Source organism: Telopea speciosissima, chromosome 8 (genome assembly GCF_018873765.1).
Source record: "Telopea speciosissima isolate NSW1024214 ecotype Mountain lineage chromosome 8, Tspe_v1, whole genome shotgun sequence".
NCBI classification, from domain to species: domain Eukaryota; kingdom Viridiplantae; phylum Streptophyta; class Magnoliopsida; order Proteales; family Proteaceae; genus Telopea; species Telopea speciosissima.
Window position 1 is genome coordinate 18,003,818 of NC_057923.1, and position 27,147 is coordinate 18,030,964.

The 27,147-nt window shown below is 38.6% G+C and overlaps 1 protein-coding gene across 1 annotated transcript; it reads left to right on the forward strand.

The window, feature by feature from the left end:
• Positions 1-18,107: 18,107 nt before the first annotated feature.
• LOC122670407 (cyclic nucleotide-gated ion channel 2-like) lies at positions 18,108-26,035 on the forward strand. Its single transcript, XM_043867270.1, has 7 exons — positions 18,108-18,884; positions 23,090-23,305; positions 24,128-24,462; positions 24,551-24,662; positions 24,747-24,983; positions 25,341-25,427; positions 25,522-26,035. Exons 1-7 carry the CDS (start codon positions 18,156-18,158, stop codon positions 26,011-26,013), a joined length of 2,208 nt encoding a protein of 735 aa, XP_043723205.1. The 5' UTR covers positions 18,108-18,155; the 3' UTR covers positions 26,014-26,035.
• Positions 26,036-27,147: the final 1,112 nt, after the last annotated feature.

A 27,147-nucleotide genomic window follows, 5' to 3' on the forward strand; every position in this document is an offset into this window, starting at 1 on the left:
AGGAAAAGCAAAGAATGAAGCAGACGGAGTAACCCTTGAAATTTAAATTTCTAGGGTTATCTCCGAATGCAGAGTGAAATTGCCAGATTCTTACACGCTCACATATGTGCAGAGAGAGAGAGATTTGATGAGGCTGAGTTTTCATTTTGAAAGAAGGAAATAGAAGAAGAAGAAGAAGAAGAAGATAGGAAGTAGGAGTAGACATAGGGCTTTCACCTGAGTTTGCCGATGGTAAAGAAGAAGCAGAGGAAGCAGGAGTAGCATCAATGGGGGTTCGATCGGCCTTGCTGATGGCTTCGCTGGGTCTCGTTGGGAAGATGATGGCTGTGAGCTTTTGGAGAGGAGAGCTTGAAAATATCGGGCACAAGTTTTTCTTTTTTTTCCTTTGTTTCATTTGAAGCGTTTCAAAAGTGAAAAAACAAGGTAACTCTTGTTTCGTCAAATCGTGTTTTTTGTATTTTTTTTTACCCGGTTTGTTTCACTAGCACATAAAAACAGACCAGTGGACTTAAACAGTAGATTCCGTTTTTCTGTGTCAATAGGACAGAAAAATATCAAAAACAAGAAACAGAAGTGTTACCAAACGGGCTCAAAAAATATTCTCTTTCCGAGAGTGTGGCCTACGCCAGCACTCTCATGTGTCTATCTCTCTCCTCAAAACAAGGGGGCATAAGTGCCTTTTCATATAGAGAAGAGAGAGATAGACTCATGGGAGTGCTGGCATAGGCCATACTCCCGGAAAGAGAACTTTCTCCCTTGTTTGTTTATTAAGGAAAAAAATATTAGTTTCTTAAATTTGAAATCAACTTGGGAGTGGTGAAAATTGCTTTCCTTATATTCTCATAAAGTTTCTTTAATGAAAAAGTAATTATTCTTCAAAATTTGAAATCACCTTGGGAATAGTGAAAATTGTTTTTTTTTTTTTTTTTTTTTTTAATATTCATAAAGTTTCCTTCTAAAATTGTAAGATCTACAATAGAATTTTATTTTAATTTTTTTCTTATTAATTTCTTGCCAAACAAGCACAATCTTTTTGTTTTTCCCTGTAGGGAATGGAAGTGAAAAGCTCCCTCATTTGGACATGTTTTTGGACCGAGTTTCCCTCCACCCACGGTGAATAGGGTCATATAATATCAATATGAAAAAAAAATCAAATTTCAAACCTTCTTACACGTATATTTTTTTACATATTGATATTATGTGACAAAAAAAACACAGAACAACTTTTATTGACACCCCCTCAAGGTGTCAAATAATTTGTAATCTTAAAATTTTTTTTCCATTTTGGTATGACATACAATTTTTTTTACCAATGAGAGTAATTGTATCATTTCACATGCATGCTCATACAAAATGTGCACACCTTTTGGTATAATGACATAATGATATATCAATTTCAATTTATTTTTGAAAATCCTTTTATACCCTTATCTTAATTTTGAGAGTAAGACAAAGGACAATTAAAAAAAGGTGTCAAGTTCTAAATACATTTATAAAGGTGTCATTCAAATACTCCCTCATTCATCCCTCGCATGAATGATGCCTAATTATTACATGTGGTCGCATATTGAAAAAAAAAGTGTTCCACTCCATGAAAAGTAGAAAACCTCATATAGTTCATATAACTATTTGTATCATGTGAAAGAATGATGTGACAATTCTAATTATTGTATATGTAAAAATGTCTTGGATATTCTCCTTATCAAGTTCTAGACAAGGGGCGATTAAAAGAAGGTGCAAAGTTCTAAATACACCTATAAAGGTATCGTTCGGATACTCCCTTACATGAATGATGCCTGATTATTACATGTGGTGGCATATTGAATAAAAAGAAGGGGGGTTCTCTATAAAAAATAGAAAACTTTATTTATTTCATATACATATTTGCATCATGTGAGAGAATGATGTGACAATTGTTAATTACGAGCAGCCAAATGCAAAGCCATTGCATGAACCATGCAATGTGTAGGGAGTATTGCAATCACAAGTGGTTACTCAAGTATTATAATAGATAGTTATTTTAACTTTAATAGGAGCTAAATTATCATGTAGTAAGTGACGAGTATGGAGGTCAATAGTTTTCATCATTAGTTATTTTAAAGGCAATCAGTGTTTTATGCTATTTAAACTATTGTAATGAGAAGGGAGGTAAGATTTGAATCCTATAAAAGTTCTCGAAAGAGTAGAGGTCAGCTACCTTCCAATAGGCCAAAACGCACTAATTTCGTTTGTAAATCCAATTATCCTTAATTTATCTCTTCTTTACTCTCTTCCTATCTTCTTTCCCTATTTTATCTCAACTCTTTCTCTTGTTCGTATTAATTTTGCCATTACTTCCTGTTGCTTAGTTGTGTTCACACTACCCTCTTCACGGTTGTGTCACAGAACCATCTTCACAATAGGTAGACGAGGACAATCGGTGCACACATCATAATTCTAACTATTGGATATGCCACCTATCAAGTTCTAGACAAGGGAGAATTAAAAGGTGTGAAGTTCTAGATACACACTCCTCCTCTGCCCTTGGGGCCACCCCGCCTGAGAGGAAACTCCCTGGTGAATATGGGGCCCTAGTTTCTCCCGGTTCATGTGTGTTGCGGGGTTGTACACGAGCCTGGGGGGATTAGTTGGCCAAAGGCCATATACTTCCTGTTCCAAAAAAAAAAAAATTTCTAAATACACCTATAAAGGTGTCATTCAGACACTCCTTTACATGAATGATGCCTAATTATTACATGTGACCGCATATTGAAAAAGAAAGAGGGTTTCTATTCCATGAAAAGCAAAAACTTTATGTAATTTACAAAACTATTTGCATCATGTGAAAGAATGGCGTGGCAATTCTAACGATTGGATACGTAGAAATGTCTTGGGGATGCCACCTGTAAAATACCCTTCCTATGTGTGTCAACGCATCATAGTATCATTTGGTGGTCTATTTATTGGAATGCATCATTTGGATTTTGATCTTTTCCAATTCCTAAAAGTGTGCAATGCAATAGTTCAGGGTGGAGATGTCGACACCTGGCAGCTCGAACATCCAACAGTCTGAGCTCATTGACTTCTGTTTTTATTTTTCTTCTCGAGCTCGGCACCATTGGATGTCCGAACTGCCGCACCGCACTCTTGTAGGGAATTGGAGAGGATTATTTTCCGTATCATTTTGGCACTTGACCAGTTATATTTATCCTAAAACTTGACATGTGCATAGGGAACCTTGGGGCCTATTTGTCAACAAAATTTCAACATCTAACTTGCTACGTGGCAAGAAATGTATTCATTGTTAGTACTTATTTTTGGGGCCTATGGGAACCCCACTTCCATCAGACTTACTGGGCTGGAGGAACTGGAGACAGTGGACTTACTGGGCCTGATCAGAGAATTCATGTTGCAGAGAATGGGCCGATCCAAAGCCCCAGCTGCAGCCCCAATGCTTGATCTGAAATTAGAGGTCCAGCCCATAGAGCCCACTGCAAGCATTCTCGAAGAGTCTAGAATTTTCTATTGCAGCAGGCTTTGTGGGCTCCCACGTATCCACCAAAAATGGATTAAGGGTGTCAACTCATACTGCATACCATATGCCAACATCGAAATCGTACTGTTTATATTCGGTATAAGATACCTGTACCAAGTCGGTATTTGATATGGTATCGATATGGAAAAAACAGTAAAAAATGAATCATGCCGTATTAATACTATACGAAATACCTGTGTCGAATAGATACAATATGGTATCTGTATGAAATACATGTATCGATCAGAGTTTGATATGGTATTAGTATGAGATAAATGTATAGTATATCATACCAAATACCGGATACTATAGCGATTGACACCCTTATTAACTTGATTGATTCAGAAACTGGCCATTAACAGTCATGGAAGTACCCATCGGAGACCGAAATTCTATTAAGTTTCCTCACCATCTCTTCAGCATTGGTGATCAGAATAACTTTCTGTACTTGACCTATTACAATTTTACAAGTTTTTCCCCAGTTTAAAGTGTAGAATTTAAGCTTAGTGGACGGCCAAGTGATTTTTATAGTAATTGCTTAACCTCTTTAATGGGTAATGATTTTCGTAGTACCATTCTATTTCCCCCTTTTATGTGGGTCTCAAATTCTTTTGCCCGTTTGAACATTGATCTGCTTCCACATTTTATGTGTCTTGAATTCTTCGTACTATTCTATTTTTTCTTGTACATGTTTTTGTGTCTTGTTGTGTAAGCAAGTGAAACAAGTAAGATTTAGAGATTTTCAAGTTAGGGTTTCTGGGTGAGAGTTCTAACTCTCGTTTGTCATCTTTGTTTCCTCTATTTTGTTTGTTTGTGGTGTTTGTTTTAACACTCCCTTCCCCCGATTATCTCTTTATAAGTTCTTAATTATATTCCTCGTCTAAGATTGACAAATCTCTTTACAATTTCTTTTTTGGGGGAATTAAAGAGTGAGTTTTAATCTCCTTTTAAGCTCAAGTTTTTCTTCCTCTCTCCATCCAGATAAACTCTTTATAGATAACCATATGGTTCTTACTTTGTAATCATATCATTCTAATGGACAAATGGTACGGACACCCTGGTGGTTGTGCCCTAAGTGTCCTTTCCAAGGCCGAGGACAACGTGTCGGTATCAAGTCCTCCTCCCCCACAAAGTAGTGTTGGTCCCTTGGTTGCCACTAAGGGTGTTAAGATGAAATCGAAACTGGGAAACCATTTTAATAAAAGGAAAATTACATTGCTATCTACTGAGGTTTGTATTAAATACAGAACGACCCCTGTATTTCTAAATTATATAACTACACCCCCTGAGCGGTTGAGTGGACGGTGTTAAATAATATATTTTAAATATCAACTTTACCCTCAATTAAAATAATTCTATTCTAATTTTTTAATTTTCTAACATAAAAAAGTAGGACCCACCACTATTTCTTCCTCTTCTTCTTCCTTCTTCTTCTTCAACCACCGCCCCACCACCACTGCAACCTTCATCCCACACCTTACGATCTAGGGTTTCTAGTGCATTTCTAACGATTGAGAAGATCCAAAAGGCCTGGTAGTCATGCAATCGGCCAACAATGTCGATGGCATGCTCAAAGGTGGAGGTAGAATGTTTGTAGTTTGGGAGGCGATCAAGGGACTCAAAGAACTGAAGAGCCTTAGGGCCATCATTCCAGAGGTGTTTCAGGACTCGATCAACAATATCAGGGGACCATTGTACATCGATCACATTTTTCTAGGGATTTGGTTAGGGTTTCTAGTTTGCTTTTCAAGATGAGGTTAGTAATGTGGAGAAGGGAATCTTGTGATGGTGACAAAGGGGTTCTGATTGCTTGGTGGTAATATGAACATTTGATGGTGAGGGGGGCTTGGGTGGATTCACTGGGTTGAGAAAGTAGCAATGGTGAGGGGAGCTTGGGTGGATTCACTGGGTTGAGAAAGTAGCAATGGCAGCAAAACAAAACGGTTGCTTCTGTTTGGGAAAGTTGGCTTGCAGGGATGGAACATTTAAATACATTTTGCTTCATTTATGGTTGAGAAAGTAGCAATGGCAGCAAAACAAAACGGTTGCTTCTGTTTGGGAAAGTTGGCTTGCAGGGATGGAACATTTAAATACATTTTGCTTCATTCATAAATGAATAATAAAATTGGGACCTGCAAGTCTTGACATTATGAAAAGCGAACACATGGGAAGCATTTGACTTGCTCCAAATGAAGCAGTTACATTACTTACATGTGTCTTCGAGGAACCACTAGTCTCCATGATCCATGTGTCTTCAGTAATCATCCAGCCTCTATCATGTGATCTATTTGTTCCGTTGCTTTTATGATGCCTGAAAACTAGTCTCAAACTTCACATCAGTTCGTCTTCAACCCAAGAAGATAGTCCAGAGACTCGTTGGTTGCCGTTGGAATCAAATGAGATTATAGGAATGAAGACTCGCCGCTACAATCAACTTGGAATGTAGACGGAGAAGCGGAAGGAGGCAGGGGGCTCAAAACACTTACGGTTTCCCCTTTCTTTAATTCTGAATTTTCACAGAGAATGAAATGGGTTCGGTTCAGATGGCATGTGAAAAATGGAACTCATTGATTTTCCATCAAATGGTTTCCCCTTTCTTTAATTCTGAATTTTCACAGAGAATGAAATGGGTTCGGTTCAGATGGCATGTGAGTTTGATTTTTTTCCCACCTATTGTCTGCTCTTCCCTTTTCAAGCCCTTGTTCCTCTTCTTCTTAATAACGAATCCCATATCAGAATTCCTGTTTCTGCAGTAGGATCCTGAGGTGAGATGTGTACAGCGTGGGAGCTAGGGAGATGAGAAGAAAAACTCTGAAAACAATGAGAGTAGAGTGTGGGATTGAGAGGAAGAAGAGGGGGTGGGGTGGTGGTGGTGGTGGCGGCGGCGGTGGGAGGCAAAATGTGTTTTAGAAGAAGGAGAAGAAGAAGAAGAAGAAGAAAGAAGAAGAAGAATTTAAAAATAAAAAAAAGGATTAAATAAAGAAACAAAACCGAGGGTAGGTTTGAATAAAAAATTTTAAAACTGATGAGATAGGAATCGGTTAAGGGTATATTTGTCATTTTAAGGCATCAATGGCCAACATGTCAGCAACCAACGGGACTGCTCTAATAGAGTGGGGTTGAATATAACAAATACCCTAAATTCAGGGAGTTGGAGTATATATTTTGAAAACACAGGGGGTTGCACTGTATTTAATACAAATCTCAGGGGATATAATTTATTCTTTAATAAATGGTTGAATTATAATTTTAAAATTGAGATCGTTTAATTAGTTTAATTAAACAGTTTAAATCAAAACAAGACCATTTAACCAAAATAGAACCGTTTGACACCATTGGTTGCCACTGTGCCCCTTACCACCCCCACCCCTTACACACTCCGCCATGTAAGCCGCCCCTTGGGTGCCACTTAGTGGCCTGTGGACCCTTATGTGGAAGGATCAAGAATTAAAAAACAAAAGGACAAATGATTTTTTTTTTTGCCCTTTCTTTGCCACATTTGGAAAAGTTTCGTTTCCCGATTGGGGGTGGGGGTGCTGTTTGGAAGGATAAGGTAACACCAGCTCCCTTCCATCCCCCACCTCCCACCTCCCACCTTTTTCAATAATGTCAGTGATTTTTTAGGGTGTGAGCATCATGCCGTAGCTAAAGCAACCAAACAAAATTTGGTACAATTGATTAATCTAAAAATAAAATAAAAAAAAGAAAGAAAGAAAGAAATGTACCTTGGATTCTCTCCCCAATTTATAATTGAGATCAAAATAAATAATTCTCTCCCAATCATCTCTCTTTTTGAGAATGATTAGTTAAGTGGGTGACCCTTCAACCAAAAAGGCAAACTAACATATAAAATAAGGTCACCATTGTTTTTTGGGTTTTTTGCAAAATTTATGTTGTGTTTGATATGCATTATATGAATGCATCTTAGGTCGATTTCGCTTCTCGAACATTAAAAACAACCATTTTTATCATCCGAGAATGTATACTAAACGTTGTCTTAAATTTTTTTTTATACTAATTGAATTGTCCCGTATGCGGTATACCATGATAACTAATGGAAATTTTCGTCAATTTGAAAAATGCATGTAGGGCAATTAGAAGACCTGGACGGCCTGACCAACTGTTTTCTTTCTCCCACCAACTCTCTAACCACAATTCAGATCCTCTATGGCGTGCTGCCCGTAGCAGCCTGAGCGGCGCAGACTGAGCTGCGCATGCAATGACCGCCTTACCCCTGCCCAAACGCCTTGCCCAAGCAAAGGTAAAACGGTCATTACGTGGGCAGCTCAGTCTGCACCGTACAGACCGCTACAGGCAGCATGTCATAGAAGATCTAGATCCCTCTAACCATCGAGAATACAAGGCAAGGCATACAAGGCATTTTGATGATAATTAACTTGCACTAGGAATCCTAGCCGTTGGCTTCGAATGCTATGCTCCACTGAGGCACTGAGACAATAGCTTGGTATCCCCACCATTTGTTTGATCATTATGGACTTGATGATACAGTCATTAGTGCACTCAAACTTACTAGGTGTCATCAATTGGTATTGTGTTACTCTTTTTCACCCTTTTCCAATGTCAACCATAGTATAGTGTGAAGCTTTCTTATAATAAAGTAGGTAGGAAATCATAACAAGGGTACTTCAGCACTTTTTAGCTCTTCATGAAAGTTTTCTTCCTTATTGTCGGAAAGAGATGCATGAAAAAGTGAGCTTCAAGTACCTCTGAGTTGTCGATCCAAGGCTTGCCCTGGTGGTTTGCTACTCTCTTAGGAGAATTGAGTCAGGAGCTTGATTGGTGGTTCAAGTCTCCTTAGTGACACCGAGTCCACATTTACTTGTTTTCAAAAAAGTGGAGCCCATTTGGGAACCATATTGATCCCTTGTAGGTCTTCTCTTGCCTCCTTGAGGGGCCTTGATAGCCAATAGGCCCTTAACAACTGCACCAAAAAAATACAAAAAAGTACCTCTGAGAATTGTCTACTTTATTATTGTCTGAAATAAAAATAAAAATCAACAAAAATGAAACGATTTATTCCCAAAGATTGAACTTCAGTTATGCTAACCCAAACTTTATTTAGTGTGTGTGCTTTACCCTACTTCAAGTTGGGCTTGGATTGAGGTTTCAAATAATAACTTAGTAAAGATTGGCTGCATGGGCCCACCCACCAAACTTGGCTAACCTAATTGTCACACTTAGCACATCAGATAGAACTGAAATTTGGTGAACAGCTAGACCCCAAGGGAGTCTGGATCTCGTTGTGGGGACGGGGGCAGATCTCATACCCTCCATGGTGTAGGATTCACTAGTGCGTAGGACCCATAGGCCATGTAGGATCCGGATTTCGTCCCCATATGGGGACTGAGGACAGATCTCACGACCTCTATGGTGTAGGATCCACCTCTCATGCGTAGGACCCACACCCCATGAAGGGTTTGGATCTCGTCCCCACATGATGACGGGCGACAGATCTCACACCCTCTATGGAGTGTAGGACCAAACTCTCTAACCAAACCATATGGAATCATATAGCCTTTTCCACTTACCCTGGATGGAGCTACATTCATTGGGTCCTAGGTTCGAATCCTATGTGACGACTCATTTTATTCTAATACATATGTGAAATGATTTTAAACCCTCATTTTGATGGTATGATCCCAAACACCCCGCCGCCAAGGGATACTGAAAGCTCTCAAACTACCGCCTACACGGCGGATTGAACCCCACTTCGGAGGTCGTGGTACCCACAATTGCCACCCCCCCCCCCCCAAACAAAAAAAAGAATAAAAACTACCTTATTGTTGCATTCAAATTCCTCCCCGCCCCCACCCCAAGGTTTCGGCAATTTTTGTGGCCAAAACCAAAAAAATGCAAACCGAGGCCTTTCGTAGTGCGATCTCCACTCTGGTTATAAAACCACACTTCAAAGTATCAAGTGCCAACCCTTGAATTAAGTGAAGTAATATATTTTTCCTAAATTTTTTTTTATGAATGAAAATATATTAAAGAAAAAGAGCAGAATACAACGCAAGCAACATAGGGATCTTCAAGTGTAGGGAATGTTCACGTACATGAGCGTTCGTGAACAACTCACAGCCGATTAAATAGAATCTATTCTGTGGAAATGTTTCATCTGAAGAGCTGTGAGTTGTTCACATACGCTCACATACGTGAACATTCACCCCCTCAGGATCTCCAACTATCTAAAAGAAAACAAACAAAATTAAAGGATGACATAGCCAAAAAAAAAACAAAAAAAACCCAGAATATCAAAAGAATGATTTTCTTTTAATGCAAGTGCTTTGAGAATCTATATTTATAATTACATTGTCTTTATTGGGCGTGTCCCTTGTTTCCTTCTTAATTACTGCTAATGACAATGATAATTAAGATTCTAAGATATTGCAACACTTGCATATGGAGCCACATATAGTTCATATAGTAGTGAAAGGGCTCTATCTTTGTTTTGTGATAAAAAGTTGATTATTGAGCCCCTAAAGTCTAAGGGCTTAGCGACAACAGAATCAACTTAATGTTGGCCTTCTAATTAAGCCATCAATCAATCCAAATGGCTAAATATCAAATTATAGTTACATTGTTATTATTGGGTAGTGTCTCTTTAGAGATAAACCTTCTCATCTTTTTGCTTCTTAGTGCTAATTGTAATGACAATAATAGTATGCGCAAGAGATCTCTACTTGGTCGCATGGTCTCTACATAAGTGTTTGGGCCAATGGGTGAGCACACCTGGGTATCTACCCAGGGGTAGAGGAGTCATCTCATGGTGTCTTGTGAGAGGGCAGGGCGTAGGAAACACCACCAAATAGATATCTTTTCCTAAGGGCCCGTTTGTTTGCCGGATAAAAGTGGGATAGGCAAAAGGGGTGGAAAAAGTGTATTATATCCCTCACAAATTACCAAGGATGTGTGTGTTTGAATACACGGGGTGGGAAACTTCCAAACAAGTTCTTTAAATGCATTTATTCTTGTCTGGTGAAGTGATACCCCTCTTTTTCCCACCTCATTCACTTTCAAAATCCTACCAAAATTGGTTGGTAGGACTTTGGTACTATTCATGGAAAAATTACTTTTGAGTCCATCGCTCTCCTCATCTTATTTCCTTTCTTTCTCGTGGAATCCCATTCCATGTCTATTTCTTCTCTCTCTCACTAAATCCTACTCCACTACAAAATGCATATTCCATTATCTTCTTTCCTTTGCTTTCCTTGTTAACCCAACCCACAACATGTGAGTCCCACCTTTATAAATTTTCCACCCCTTTTTATCTGGCAAACAAACAGGACCTAATAGTATATAAAATGCAACACTTGTGTGTGTTTGGAACCACATCGTAACAAAAGGATTATCTTTTGTTTGGAGATAGACATGTCACTATATAGCCAAAGGCTCCGGACTCTGCAACTACAACTTGCATCTAACAATTCTTGATGGTTCATTAGAGATTAATTATAGTGTCAATATCTAACCACACACTACAAAATCTCCAAATAAGAGACTAATCATGGATATCAATATCTAACCAAGTTGTCTTGAAAGGTACCATTTATAGTTTTATTTTTTTATTTTTAAGTAGTCCCCAAAATGATCAACCAAGTTGTCTTGAAAGGTACCATTTATAGTTTTTTTGTTTTAAATTTAAATTTTTTTTTTTTAAAGTAGTCCCCAACACGGTTCTATGGATGTAGCAGATTGAAGCAATCGGCAGATCAAAGCAATCACCCAGATCGGATTGGTATCGATGTAGAGCAATTCTATAGTGATCCAATATCGTGGATCGATATGGACCGAGTGTAAAAAGGTAAAAAATTTATTTTTTTAAAAAAAATCAGGGGTAAACAACAGGTTTTGGGGTCACGGGTTTCAAACGGGAGCAAAGTGTGAGCGTGGATAGGTTGAGGTGCATGAGCACAAGTGCTCTGGTCACAGGTCGTGGATGATCACAATTGCAGGGGAAAGAGGACATTAATGTCATTTTACCTTATCAAAGTTATATTGGTCTTGAAATTTCTAAAACACACCTACTGTTTGTCACTACCGGGAACAACTATCCGACTAGATTAACTTATTCAATATTTTGAAAAGTAAGAGAGGTACATGTAAATAGTGAAACATCATGAATGCATCGATAATTAATCAATACCTCAACAGAGGCATGTGTAAATTTCCTAATAATAATTGAAAGTTCTACTAATTTATGTTTGATGTTTTAATATTTTGACTAATATTTCCTATAGTCCATTCCTAGATTAGATTTTTTTTTTTTTTTTGGTAACTTCCTAGATTAGATATTAAACATAAGCCAAAAATTCTTGTGAAACAGGGATTGTTACAATAGTGAGGATGAAAAGAGAGACATTATTGAATGTGTCTCCTAGTCTGTGACACCCACTACATACTATGACTAGTACGGTCTCATGTCATATTTTATGACTTTAGCAAAATCATATCTTATTCAACATCACACATCATTTCTTAATATGAATCCAAATATGTACCCATTAAAAAGGTTTGGTGTAGGCCAGGAGTTCTTCTTTATTGTTCTATATGATTCCTTGCCTTTTTGTCTATTTTGTCACACAGGATCTCTTCTGATCCGCTCAAGCATATTCATTTGGTATGTATTTCAAGTTAATTTCGTATTCTTGAATGATGAAAATAATTGTTTTAATCATTTGAAATGCGAAATTGACTTGGAATGCATACCAAATACAGTCTTAGTTTCATCAAACACATTGATACGATTTACATAGCCAAATGAACAACAATGCGAGTCAGGAGTCAGGACTCATGATTGGGTTTTGGTGAACATAAGGGGCATCCGAGTGGAAAAGCCATCTTGATGAACAAAGTAATGTAAGTCCTTATTGGACTCTTAATCAATCGGTCCTGGTCGGGTGGCCGTCGGGCTGGACCTTTGCATCAGGAATGACCAAACAATTCGATTTGGGTTTGAGTTCGATACGTTTAACAAATTGGTCAGGCCGGTTTCAAATTTTCCCGGTCGATCTTGATCCGGCCTGGAATTGACTCCCCTAGTGAAATGTAAGTAAAAATATTGATTGGAAAAATGGGGAAAAAAAACATGCTAAAGAGCGGGTACAGCTGTTTCAATGAAATATTTTTTTTTATTTCTCATGTTTTTCTGATGGGTAGAATATTCAAGGATATGCCCTTCTTTCTTTCTTCTTCTTTTACTCCCATTTTCTCAGCTTTAACCAATGGAAGAGGGTTTCCTACATAGGCATTACATGGCATTGTAAGAAGACAATCTATACACTACAATCAATGAAGGGTTGGAACATGGTATCATACATATGGGGCCTACAATCTGGCTTTGCTGGCTTTCTTATGGCTTTTCCGCCTAGTCGCCAGAGATAAGTAACATTTAATGATAATACTTAGCATGTCGAAAACCTATAGATGGGCGGGGGAGTGAGTTCAAAACCAAAGAAAGCCAGAGCATCTCTTCCTTTTCACCTTACCTCGAGGGTTTACGGGTCTGTGGGCACAGTTGAACAAGGCTCGTATTCAGATACTACACCTGAAGAAGAGGTTGAAAAAGGCCAGACCAAATTAAAAAATCTATTTGTTCGTAACTCCCGTTTGATACCCGATAAAGCAAATCTTGGTTTTTGTTTCACCCGTATGATCAATAAGAAAAAGATACATTAGTACTGATCCCATTGTTTATTATACGAGTACATAAAAGAATCTGTACAAGGGTAGTTGAATAATCTTCTTCCCTTGACCAATAATTGGAAGAGCAACAGAATTTTTTTTTAATAATATTCTCAACAATCAGATAGAGCTTATTATTAATGTGAAGTGCTGGCATGACCCATGGGAATGGGAGAATGAAATTTTCTAAAGACAATTCCTATGTGTGTGGTTGAAAGTGAGCTCATCATTTTCTATTTGTATATCTTGGAGATCACCAATAGCTATTCAATAAAGTTACCTCATTTGAAGAGGACTTATCTCTATAATCCATTTTTCAGCATGAGCATTATTGGTGGAAAATGATTTAGAGACGGCTGGGCATGTCCCATCGAGGTTCCACAATAAAACTTCCCCATCACCCAAACGCAATTTCCCTCACATAAGTCTTGTTTTTTTTTTTTTATATATTATTTTTTGTCTCCTATTCTGAATATGTGGGTCCTATGTACTTGGACAATCCATTCCCTTTTTTTTATTAAAAAAAAAAAAAATTTCTTGTCAAGCTGTGCATAGGGCACCAAGACACAGGACCACACGAAATGACCATCCCAATCCACCTACTCACCCCCGCCTGAAATGAAAACATCCCACACACATTGATGCCTTGTGTGCGCTCTCAATGGCCCCCCACCCATGTGCAAGGGCCACGCAGCTTGACAATGATCTTTTGCCCAACATTTTATAATTTGGGAAAAGTGTCCTCTAACCTAAAATGCTTCCTATACCTATCGCATAAAAGTTTTATACTAGTTTTTTTTTTCTCTCCTTAAAAAATGAATATAAAACTACATTGTGAGAGATTGTAGAAAATGTCGTACGTTTAGAAAACCCTTCCCCTTGTAGTTTTTTTAAGAAACTGCTGTGCACACTTTGGTAATATATATTACTAAAGTGACCGATGGTGTTCTCTACAAGGACAACAATTGCTGTCCTGACTCCTGAGACGTTGGTTAAGAAACATGTGGCAAACCATTCACCATTAATCTCTTCACAGTGTCCATCATTGGGTTGCATCTTACAAAAGGAGGAGAAGAATTGAAGTAGGTCGATCTGTTCGAAGAAGAATGATGAGGATGAAATGTTGAATAAAAAATTAATTAAATAAAAAAATTGAAGAAAAAACAAAAACAAAAAATCGAATGGAGTTAAAAACGAAAGAGAAAATAAGTGGATGGGTGCTTTGTTTTTTTATTATTTTAATGACAAAAATAGTAAAAACTAGAATAAGAATGGTAGGTTAAATAGATTAGCAGTTTACTAGGTGAAAAGGACGGACAAACTGAGGAGTTCGGTTTCTTTGCACGTACAAACAGGTGAACGTACATGTGAGAGCCAACCACCTGTCCTATTTTTGTCATTTATAAAGGAGGAGGGATAATTATGGAAATAAAATTAAAATGTGGTTGGCTCTGAGATCTACGTTCCCTGTTTGTACGTGTAGATGATCCATTTTTCAATGTGAATATTTAAAAACAAGAGAATAAAAGGAGATGTAAAAATTTAAAAACAAAGGAGAATCAGAAAAGAGGTTTAAGATAACGTAGTTTTATCTTATACGATTTCTTGATCGATACGGTTCCCTCGTGCCTCTCACAAGAGGAGGATAGACCCAATCCGGGCAGATCGTTCGATCAGGTACCCCGATTGGATCCCACCCTCTATTGTAAGAAGCACTAGGGACCGCTCCGTCAGAAAACCGTAGATGATAACAATTCTAGTTATAGTAAATTAATATAGTCAAGAAACTGTCAAATCAATTTCTTTCAATTTTTTACGTGGAGAAAGAAACGTGAGTACGTTGTTACATAGGGTGGAGGGGACCCCCTGTACAGATGTACGTTGTCCAACTGGCCGTACGCTGTGGGAAGGAAGAAGAACAGCAAGGTTATTAGGTCTGAATTAAGGCAACACCACCGATCTCAATCTATTTATGTACGATTAAAAGATAGAAATTCTCTCTCTCTCTCTCTCTCTCTCTCTCTCTCTCTCTCTCTCTCTGTGTCTTTGCCCGTGGGGGGTGATGGCAACATGAGCAGAGTGTAATAGAAGGGCGAAAGGGAGACTATGATGATGAGTTAATTTTGTTAGGTAGAATGGTTCCATCAGTTGTGGCGTATGTGTATGTCTTTTCTTGACCGACAAAGGGTTGAAATTTTTCATTAATTAAGGGTGCAACAGGGTTGAGTTGGGTTGGGCTGGGCTTTTTAAAACTCCAGGCAAACCCTAAGTTTCCTTAATTAGGTTTAAGCACAACTTGGTCCTAATTCAAGGGTTTGAAAAATTCAACCCTGACCTGCTAGGGTTGGGCTGGGCTGACCTTTACTGGCCTTGACAATGAACAACCTTAAGCATGAGAAGTACTAATCTAGGCCCTCTGAACTAGCTCAGTCGCCAGATTTTTTGGTTGATTAGAACTCACTAACTCAATAAAAGATTTATCAATTACAAATAAAAAAAATATTGGCACTCAAACATCTGCTAAACTGATCTACGCACCTCATGCTCACCCTTGGGATTAAAAATACGTATAAAACATCATAGACTTTGATATATCATATTAGAATTCAACAAGAACAATTGAAATTGAAATTAAAAGCCACTAGCATTATGCATGGCAAGGGTGCAAGATGAAATATGAATTTCTGGTCCAACTCTTTTAGGAAAGGAGGAAGAGAGATGCAAGGACTGGACTAGGCCGAGAAGAAGAAGGCTCAACCCAAGGCCTCAACTCTGGCCTAGCTTGGCCCTAACTCAGGACTAGAAAGTCTTGGCCCTGACCCACCCTTGGGGCTAGGGTGTTTCAGCCCAGGCCTTGTTCAGGTTCAGGGCAAGCTCAGGCCAACAGGGCCAAACTTGCACCCCTACGTGTCATCTATTTTCATCCTATGCTTCATTTACACTTTACGGTTTTCTTACCTGTCACTATGCGTAGTGAAGTATAACGCTTCACTATTTGTCACATGGCAATACATGATTAGTCCATGCAAGAGACGATTAAGCAAACATCTCATTGGTGCAATTTCAACTTAAAATGACCATAGGAAGTAGCTTAAAATTACAAAAGATTCTATTTTGTATTTTATATTCATCTCCATTTGATGGCATTTTGGTAAATTTACTAAAATTTTGAATTAGAGTTTGGGCAACTTTCCAATTTTACTTTATACTAAACTTCGGCTATTGAGATGTATGTGATGTCTTCTATCACATAGACTAATTCATGTACTACCAAATAACAAATAGTGAAATATTATACTTCGGCATGCCTAATGACGCTTAGAAGGATCCCTTTTTGGTCATATTTCATCAAAGAGTTTTTATTCCTATTAAAAAAAAATCATGATTTTCTTTGCTATATAATAAAAATTTCCTTTTACTGAAAACAACAAAAAAGGAAAAAGCTAGGAAATAGCCCGAAAAGGAAAGATTCGACACAAGGTTGGATATGAATCTCCGTACATTTAAGTATTTCTTAACTCTTACGCTAAGACTACTTGAATAATATTAGCAACCACTGAATAACCCATGAATAAGTATTTTTGTTTAACAATTATTAAGATTCCAATCCAATCAATTCATATGGCTAATAACTAAAATTTAGCTTACAATCGATGTGCTGTCAAGGTTGTTAAAATGTCAATCACACAGATCGATAATTCAAGAACACAACATATTAAAATTGGTAGTTAACCAAAATTGGCAGGATCATCTCTTTTTAAGCACACATTGTGTAATAAAAGCTTTTTTTTCATTAATAGTATTTTGGAAAGTTGATTTTGAGTTAGGTGGTATATACTTAAAGTATAAATCCCTCCATTTAAGAATCCTAGTCCCCCCACCCTCACACTAATCCACTTGGGCTCAAGCCTATATCGAATACTATTCAGTCATTCTCGGTGCAGAGGTCCAGCTCAATGGTCATCCGACTGGACCAATCGATTAAGAACCCGATAGTTCGACACGTTTAAAGTCCTTTTACTCAGCACGACAAGTTTAAATCCCATTTATAGATAAATGATTCAGTACCTCGTTTAAGGTTTAGCTTAGCGGGATCATTGATAGTCCGATTACAAACTAGTACCCGAGTGACCATTTATAAATCAAACTATTATGCAAGCCCAAATACTTATTCAGGTGATCATGGTGAAGGGGAAAAATGATGATGCCAATTAGATTCGACTGGTTGACACCCATTGGTGGAATCTAGCTCATTACAGCATTGAGTGTGAATTTTTATCTTCTCAAGTGCAATGCATTATCTAATGCATCTTTAAAATGTATCAGACAGTATGTAGTGGCTACCTTTCAATGCACTTTTAAGAATGCGCTGCACTTGAGATGATGAAAATCTAATGTTTTATGTAACTGCACCTTTCTTTCTTTCGAACTGATAGAACTTCTCAGGTTCCAGAATCTTTGTACTGGAAAGAGGGAATCAGATCTTCTCAGATCCTCTCCCACGTGGGTGCTTCTCCAGTGTACATCCGATGGCTGAGCTGGCATGATGTGCAGTCTGACATACATCCCGATGCACATCATACCAGCGCAGTCGTCGGAAGAGTGTTGAAGTGAAAAGAGAACGGTGAAATAAATTTACACGAGGAAATGAAATGACAGGAGTTAATAATCGGCGATGAGTTAAGAATTTAGGTATTAACGTTACGATGCAGTAGCATTTAATAGTGTTCCGTTAACACCTTGTCGTCGTTACGATACCGACACGAGACACATTCATGTGCTACGTGACAGAAGCAGTCAATAACCACAAACCATAAACTTCTCTCTTTTTCTCTCTTTCTCTCTATAAGGTATATTACATCACCTTCCTCTCTTCCTTTTTCTCTCATGCTCAAGCTTTCTGCTACTTTCCCATGGTTCGAATTCCACACTCCCAAACATGCCCTTACTTCCGGAACTCCAAATCTCCCTGCCAAGGTGGATTGGTATATTCCGATGGTGGGTGCAAGACGACAGTAAGAACCAGTCGGAAGATGGCAGAGGAGAAGAGGAAACAATTACAGAGAGCCCCAAGTCGCCGAATTCACCAGTGGAGTGTTACGCATGCACGCAAGTCGGTGTTCCCGCCTTCCACTCAACCAGTTGTGACCGAGTCGATTCGCCTGATCAATGGGAAGCTTGTGCCGGGTCATCCCTGATCCCGATGGGAAGCCGTGGGGGAAGCGCCTCCGCCGCCGCTTCGGGGTCGGAATCGAAACGAACAAGGCAGTCGTTGAGGTTGAAGGGGCCGTTAGGGCGGGTGTTGGACCCTAGGAGCAAGCGCGTGCAGAGATGGAACAGGACGTTACTGATAGCGCGTGGGATGGCGTTGGCCATAGACCCGTTGTTCTTCTACGCGCTGTCTATTGGGATAGGGAAGGAGTATAGTGCCCCCTGCCTATACATGGATGGTGGGTTGGCCGCCATATTGACGCTGCTGCGGACGGTGGTTGATGCGGTGCACCTCTGCCACTTATGGCTACAGCTCCGCCTCGCTTATGTCTCTAGAGAATCCCTTGTCGTTGGCTGCGGCAAGCTCGTCTGGGACCCACGTGCCATTGCCTCTCATTACCTTCGCTCCTTCAAGGGCTTCTGGTTCGACGCCTTCGTCATTCTCCCCGTCCCTCAGGTAAGCTTTTTCTCTCTCTTCAAATAAACGGTTGACACGAGGTTGGAAGATTCCTGAGTCACTCCTGACTTACCCGGATCTCTGAAGGAGGATTAATGGGTTAACCTACGCCAGACACAAGGGTGGCGAAATGACCATTCTGCCCCATGTTGATTTCATGAGTGTACGCACCCATTGACCTTACACTGACGCAAGGGTCATGACTAAGCAGACTCGGCTTAGGGTCATGAGAACATTCTCGTACTCCTGCAAGCCATCCAGGTGGAATCCGCTCTTCTTTTGGAATCCATCTGGATGACTTGCCAGCATTCTCGTACGGTCTCAATGAACCTGAGCCGGATTCTGATCAAGTAGCATTCTCTTTTCCATTAATTAATTACTTAGGTTGTCCTGATACATTCGTTTTGGGGCAATGACATCTGGCAAGGGTATAAATGGATGTTTACTTGGGAAGGAACATCTATGACCTCATTGTCGAGAAGGATGGCTGGGAAATGAGCGGACGACATGATGCATTTGGATGTCAATCATTTAGGAGGGATGATGAGAGGGTCCACTACCACGTATCCATATTTTAATATTTGGTAGTCATGTAGCACCTACACGATCAGTTTTGCTAGTCATCGATTTTGATACTGTATCGATAACATATAGGAGAAACGGTACGAATAAGGAAAAAAACAGTAAAAAAAAAAACCCCGATTTTAAGAAAATATCAAAGGTAAATTTGTCCGATATGATCGATCTATGCCAATACCGTATTGATAGTGTATCGATTTTGCAAGTTACGTGCACTAAAACCATGGTGCGGGAGGCAATAAGAACATGGACAAGGACATCAACATATGGGGTTTTTTATTTTATAAGGGGTGGAAAACAATTTCGCATGCTTCTATGTCAAGGCTTAGGGGTCACACAATCAGTTAGCAATCTTTTTCTTTTAATATTTATACTTTACAACTACTATAAATTGAAAAGTAGGATAGGGTTAAATAGGACATCCCAAACATATGATTTGGTGGGAAAAAAAACCAACTAGGGTTATTTATGTAGATGAGTAAATCTAAACACTAATAAGGATGGTTTCCTTTAGAATATTAATATGCACACGTGGGCTTTGTAAAAAGGGTTTCATAATTTGAGTAGGGGTCCCAGAAATGCGTCTTGTAAGGATAATCGATGCATTCCACTTTTTAGGTTTAAGGAAAAGAAAAAATAAAAAAATTTCATACAAAAAAATAAATAAATAAAATCAAAAAGGTATTTTGGTTGCTTTTCCATGGAGATTGAAAGTTACACTGAGAGCTGGATTAATGTATTTAAACTTAAAATATGATGACACATGATCAGTCTCCATCATTTCTGATTTAATTCGGAGTTGATTCATCACCAATAATCGATTGAAATTGGTTAGACTTGGGTTGAACTGGTTGGATTGACATTGATTTGGTCTAACTCAGTGATGGAATCGATCTGAATCGGTGTTCAAATTCAAAAATAAAGATTTTCTAGGATTTTGGATGTGAATTAATTGTGTTGGATCGGTGGAAATCTGAGATCGGACACGGCGGAATCATCGATCCGATTCTCCATTTTTAAAACCATGGGAATGAAGAAAACACAGATCTTTATACTCTCAGGTTCCCCTTGCCCGGTACAGTTCGTCCGATTCCTCTTATGAGGGTGACAATGACTATCTTATCTCCTGCTCGAACACACTGCCCGGGTGGGATCCATCCCTCTTTTATTAGAGGCATTAGAGAACTGTACCGGACAGAAAACCCTTAGAGGATAATTTTTCGAGGACACAGTAGGAACTTTGTGTGTGTACGAATTGAGGATACTCAAAGATATGGGTGATTTTGAATCGGTCGATCATTGATGGATGGAAAAGAATAGAAAATTCAATTGGATGGGCTCTAATTCAAATAAATAGTAGGTATGGGGTTCAATGTTCTGGTAGAAGAGTGGGGACTACATCTATCCACGCTTTGTTGTCTACAAATCAAAAGGGTTAGAAGTAGGGGTGATAGAGGGCTGGGTTGGGCCGGGTTTTTAAATTCCCAATCCAATTCTGAGTCTTCTTAGCTCAGCCCAAGCCCATCGAGGTTGGCCCAATCCTGTTGGGCTCAGTCCAGCGTAGCCCTATGCTGATTGACCCTGATTGAGCCGGATTGGTCCTCATTGTCCCTGATTTTTGCTAGGGCTAGGTTGGCTTGATTGATCCTAACTGGCTTTGCTCTTTCGCCATTTGCGTCCTCCTACGCATTAAAAAAAAGGGAAAATTTCTTAGATCTACTAGATTAAAAAAAGAATTACAAAATAAGTATATTTTAAATTAGTTTTACACCCATAAAGTTATATTTTAAAAAGATTTACCCAATCCCCAAATCAGTTAATCTCTGTCTCGTTCAAACTTGAAACTTCCTAATATACCCTTTGACTCAATTTTTTCCCTAAAAAAAAGCTAAAGATAATGTCTTAACAGTGTAACCGTTTGCATTAAAAGGCACAAAAAAAGAAAAACCAAACCGTTTGCATTTAAAAATAAATAAAACCACCGTTTGCATAACTTATTGAATTTCCTTTTCTATAGAGAAACTTGCAAGATTAATAGAAGTCGGTTAGATGCTTATTTATCTCTATTTTCTTATCCTTCTTTCACTAATCATCTTCACTTATCTCTATCTTGTTATCCTTCTTCCACTCGTTAATCATCTTCACTGGTCCCGGTGAGTATTGGCTCTCTTTCACTTTCTTTGTACCTGTTGCAATTTTTTTTTTTTTCTCTTCGTTGTAGAGGTTTGCAGGGAGAGGGATGGAGTCATAGACAACTAAAGATAAGAAGAAGAGGAGTCCATGAAAAACACAACTAGAGATAACACGTAGAGGAGTCCATGAAGAACACACTGCACACCTGATAGACACATATTTGCCACATGGATGTTTGGTTTTTTTTTTTTTCTTTTTAAAATGCAAACGGTTACACTATTAAGGCATTATCTTTAGCTTTTTTAAGGGATAAAATTGAATCAAAGGGTATATTAGGAAGTTTGAAGTTTGAACGGGATGAAAACTAACTGATTTGGGGATTGGGTAAATCTTTTTAAAATATAACTTTATGGATGTAAAATTAATTTAAAATATACTTATTTTGTAATTCTTTTATTAATCTAGTAGATCTAAGAAATTTTCCCTAAAAAAAATGAGACACATATGATTGGGAATTGGTTTGTTCTATAATTAATTGACTATTAAATTTTTCTTTAAGTTAAAAAAACTTAATCCAAAACTTAAAATTTTTGTTCAATAAATAATTAGATACTAAACAAAAATTGTAAACTGTAAACACTACATAAATAAAGCATAATCAAACACATGGTCGGCTGGGAGTGAACTGTAGTTAATTTTAATTGGCCATCTTTCTACTACTAAAGTTAGTTATTTTCTTCAATAGCCTTTATTTATGATCAAATGCTTTGTTTTGTGATTATATTGATTGGTATATGGCATGACTAAGGAGTTTGTCCTCCATATAGCGTGGGGCTCCTCTATAACGTGACACAGCATGTAGCGTACATCCGACAGTCTGCAGTATACGGGCACACAGTCCAACAACCCACTTGTGTGTTGGGCTGCATGCTCATGCACTGCAAACCGTCGGATGGTGCGCTACAGGCTGTGTCGCTCTACAAAGGACCCAAATCCCTCCATATATACTTCAAATTCCAAGTTCCAAGAGCGTGGGATATGGATCAAACAAGGATGCCATCAATGAGCTCATGCAATTTGGGCTTGGTATTGAGGTGTAAGGGTGTCAAATTGGAATCGAAACCGAAAATCAGAATCAGATCAAATAAGTCAAAGTGAATATAATCCAGATCTGAAATGTAAGAATCGAATCGATTCAATTAGATTCTGATTCTAATATAGGAACCATCGGTTCGAACCGAACCAAATTTAAATACTAATATACTATATTACTAATATTATAACCCTATATACTGTTGGAATGGGTTGAGGCTCTCAAAGCTTGTTTCGTCAATTCTGGGTCTATTTCATATGATGGGTGGGGGAGACTCCTAAGAGTGTTAAAATGGAATCGGAACCGATCATTTATGATCAAACCAAATCGGACCGCAAAGAAATTACTCGATTCTGATTTCATAAGTTACTATTTGTATCCAATTGTTAATATGTGGCAGGCGGTATTCTGGTTGGTGGTGCCCAAATTGATAAGAGAAGAGAAGATAAGGTTGATGATGACAATCCTTCTACTAATCTTCTTATTCCAGTTCCTCCCAAAGGTCTTTCACAGCATTTGTATCATGAGGAGAATGCAAAAGGTTACTGGTTACATCTTTGGCACTATTTGGTGGGGCTTTGGCCTTAATCTCATTGCCTACTTCATTGCTTCCAATGTAAGTGTCTCCCTCATTGCATATTAGGTCAACTTAGTTCAAATCTTTTTGTACTTAAAGTTGGTTAAAAAGAAGTTATAACCTTACTTTTTTTGATCGAGTTTCCCTCCACCCATAATGAATGAGATCCTATTCACCGTGGGGCGGGAGAAGGTGGGAGGGGTATTGGGAGGGCATTTTGGGAATATACTAAAATTCGATAGGGGTTTGTGAACCCTAAAATGGTGGGTGAATTGTCTTTTATGGGCATAGGGAAACTTAGTCCTACTTTTTTTTTAGTCCTAGTAAATTCCATATATACTAAGGTTAAAATCTTGTCATTTCACATGTACTCGAAAAACTTACAAGCCAATGATAGCTCTTGAAAACGACATAATAGTAAGTCACTTTCTAATTATTTTGAGGAAAAACAATTGTTACACTACCATTGAAAAGATTCCTTTATACCCTCCTCACATAATAAACAGTGGGATCCACACTGATATTTCTCTCTCCTATTGTGATCATGTAGGCCCCATGTAGGTCCCCATATGGATTATACCATTTTCCATCCTTTCATTGGTTGTAACGTGTAAATTCCTTCTTACATGCATATTGCCCTTGTAGGAAACCCCTCTCCCTTATTTTGGAAATCCTCTTTTACTAATGATTTAAAAGAACTTTTGAGAATAAGAAAAGAGACAATCAAAAGAAAGTTAAAAATTTTCAATTCACCACTTTGGTTACAACAAGATGCACCCTTTAGTTTTATAAAGATAATGCCAGTTAATCGCGTGAGGCTTACCACTAATACAAACATATGCTTCTTGTGTTAAATTTCAGGTGGCTGGGGGTTGCTGGTATGTCCTTGCAATCCACCGAGTGGCTGCGTGCCTCCAACAACGATGTGATGATAGAGGTAACAAGTGCAGAATATCTTTGTCTTGTGCAAATGAGATCTGCTACCAGCTTCCACTACCACTGGATATGATCAAGAAGAATCCATGTAGTATCAATTCAATGACAATGCTAACTGAGACTCAGAATGTGCCAGTTTGCTTAGATGGCAATGGACCTTACCGTTTTGGAATCTATAACTCGGCTCTCCCCATCGTTTCCAGCAATTCTGTTGTGGTTAAGATCCTTTACCCAATATTTTGGGGCTTAATGACCCTCAGGTACATTGTTGAAACCATACAGATCTTAACCATCTATAGTTTTGTTGAATCCATTAACCTAATTTTGATTTTCATTCTTGGATTACAGTACATTTGGTAATGATCTTGGACCTACAAGTCATTGGCTAGAAGTGATATTCAGTATAATTATGGTGCTCTGTGGCTTGATGCTTTTCACTCTATTGATTGGGAATATTCAGGTCAGTTATCTAAATTTTGTTCTTTGAAGAAAACCTCCATATTATGATAGTAAGACATTGAAGGAAATTGACATTGTTGTATAGGTATTTCTGCACGCAGTCATGGCAAAGAAAAAGAAAATGCAATTGAGGTGTAGAGACTTGGAGTGGTGGATGAGAAGACGACAATTACCGTCGCGTTTGAGACAAAGAGTACGCAATTTTGAAAGATACAGATGGGCTACCATGGGTGGAGAAGAAGAGATGGAATTGATCAAAGACTTGCCTGAGGGACTCAGGCGGGACATTAAGCGCTACCTGTGCTTGGATCTCATCAAGAAGGTAAAGAATGGATATTAAGTGCAGGCAGCTCTACTTAATAATCCCACAATGCACACAAGGATTTACGTGGTTTGGCAAGATTGTCTACGCCCATGGTGAGATGAGATCTGTTTCACTATCAATAGAAAATAGGGTTACAACCACTCATCCTCACACCTCTCTCAGATTGCATTATAGAGAAAGAATCCTCGCTACAAATTTATAGCAAAACCTTTGTTGATATACCCATACAGTCTTACGGCCTCTTAATGGCCGTTGGAATCAACCCATAAATCCAAGCGACAAAATACGAAACATCTTACCCACCCCCACCCCCCCCCCCCACACTAACTAATGTCAACAATGTTTTCTATCTAGGTTCCTCTGTTCCACAACTTGGATGATCTGATCCTGGACAACATTTGTGACAGGGTTAGACCACTAATCTTCTCTAAGGATGAAAAGGTACACAACTAAGACATCAGAGGCACAAGTAGTAGTATAGTTTTGATATTTGAAGTAGATTTTTCTTAATTGCTTCATGTTTAAATGGTCATAGATAATCAGAGAAGGAGACCCAGTGCAAAGAATGGTATTTGTGGTGAGTGGTCAATTGCAGAGTAGCCAAACACTAAGCAAAGGCATGGTAGCAACATGCAAGCTAGGCCCTGGTAGTTTCCTTGGGGATGAACTCCTTTCATGGTGCCTTCGCCGCCCATTCATTGATCGCCTTCCTGCATCTTCCGCGACTTTTGTTTGTGTTGAAGCAACAGAAGGATTCGGCTTAGATGCACAACATCTTCGATTCATCACCGAGCACTTCAGATACAAATTTGCTAATGAAAGCCTTAAGAGGACAGCCAGGTACTACTCTTCCAACTGGAGAACATGGGCTGCTGTGAACATACAATTGGCCTGGCGCCTCTATTTGAAGAGGACAAGGGGCCCTATAATTCAGGCACCGGAAAATGGCAATGGCAATAGTGATCGTTTGCTTATGCGTTGTGCTGCATTGTTCTTGTCTCTTAAACCGCATGACCACCTTGAATAAGTGCCCAAGCTGCCTTCATTTGTTGGTTGGGATTTGGGTTTAAGGTCAAGCTAATGTCCTTCATGTTGGATTTATACATCCTTCAAACCCAATTTAAAGAGTTAATTTAATTATTAATTTGCATTATTTTATTTTGGGCGATCTGTGTCCTACTTCATTGCCTTCCATGTAAGTGTCTATCTCATTGCACATTGGGTCAAATCTTGTTGTAATTAAAATTGATTAAAAAGAAGTAATAACCTTATTTTTTTGGATCGAGTTTCCCTCCACCCACAGTGAATGGGATCCCATTCACCATGGGTTGGGAGAAGGCGGGAGAGGGTATCAGGAGGGCATTTTGAGAACATACTAAAACACTATAGGGGTTTGTGAACTGTAATCTATGGTGGAGGGAAACTTAGTCCTGTTTCTTTTTAGTCCTTCTAGTATTACATACTAAGGTTAAAATCCTTTCATTTCACATGTACTTGGAAAAACTTAACAAGACAATGACAGAACTTGAAAACGGAAATTTATCCTCTCAATGGCAGTGCACCACACTTAAGAATCCACCCGTCCACCCAACACTTAAGAAGATGAAAAGACGCTACTGCCCATGTTTTTACGGTTGGATTCTTAAGTGTGGTGCACTGGGCAGTGCACCGCATGTGAGAGGATGAAAATCCCTTGAAAACAACATAATTGTAAATTACTTTCTAATTATTTTGAGAAAAAAATATTACTACACTACCATTGAAAAGATTCCTTTATATCCTCCTCACATAATAAATAGAAGGACCCACACTAACATTTCTCTCTCTTGGTTCTGGAAATGTGGGCCTCATGTACACCCCCCATATGGATGATACCATTTTTCACCCCCACATTGTTTGTAACATGTAGATTCCTTCTGACATGCATTGCCCTTGTAAGAAAGCCATCTCCTTTATTTTGGAACTCCTCTTTTACCGGCCACGACTTAAAAGAACTTTTGGGAATAAGAAAAGATACAAACAAAATAAAGTTATAAATTCTCAATTCACCACTTTGGTTACAACAAGATGCACCTTTTAGTTTATACAAGTAGTGCTAGTTAATCTCATGAGGCTTGACACTAATACAAGATGCACCCTTCTTGTGTTAAATTTAAGGTGG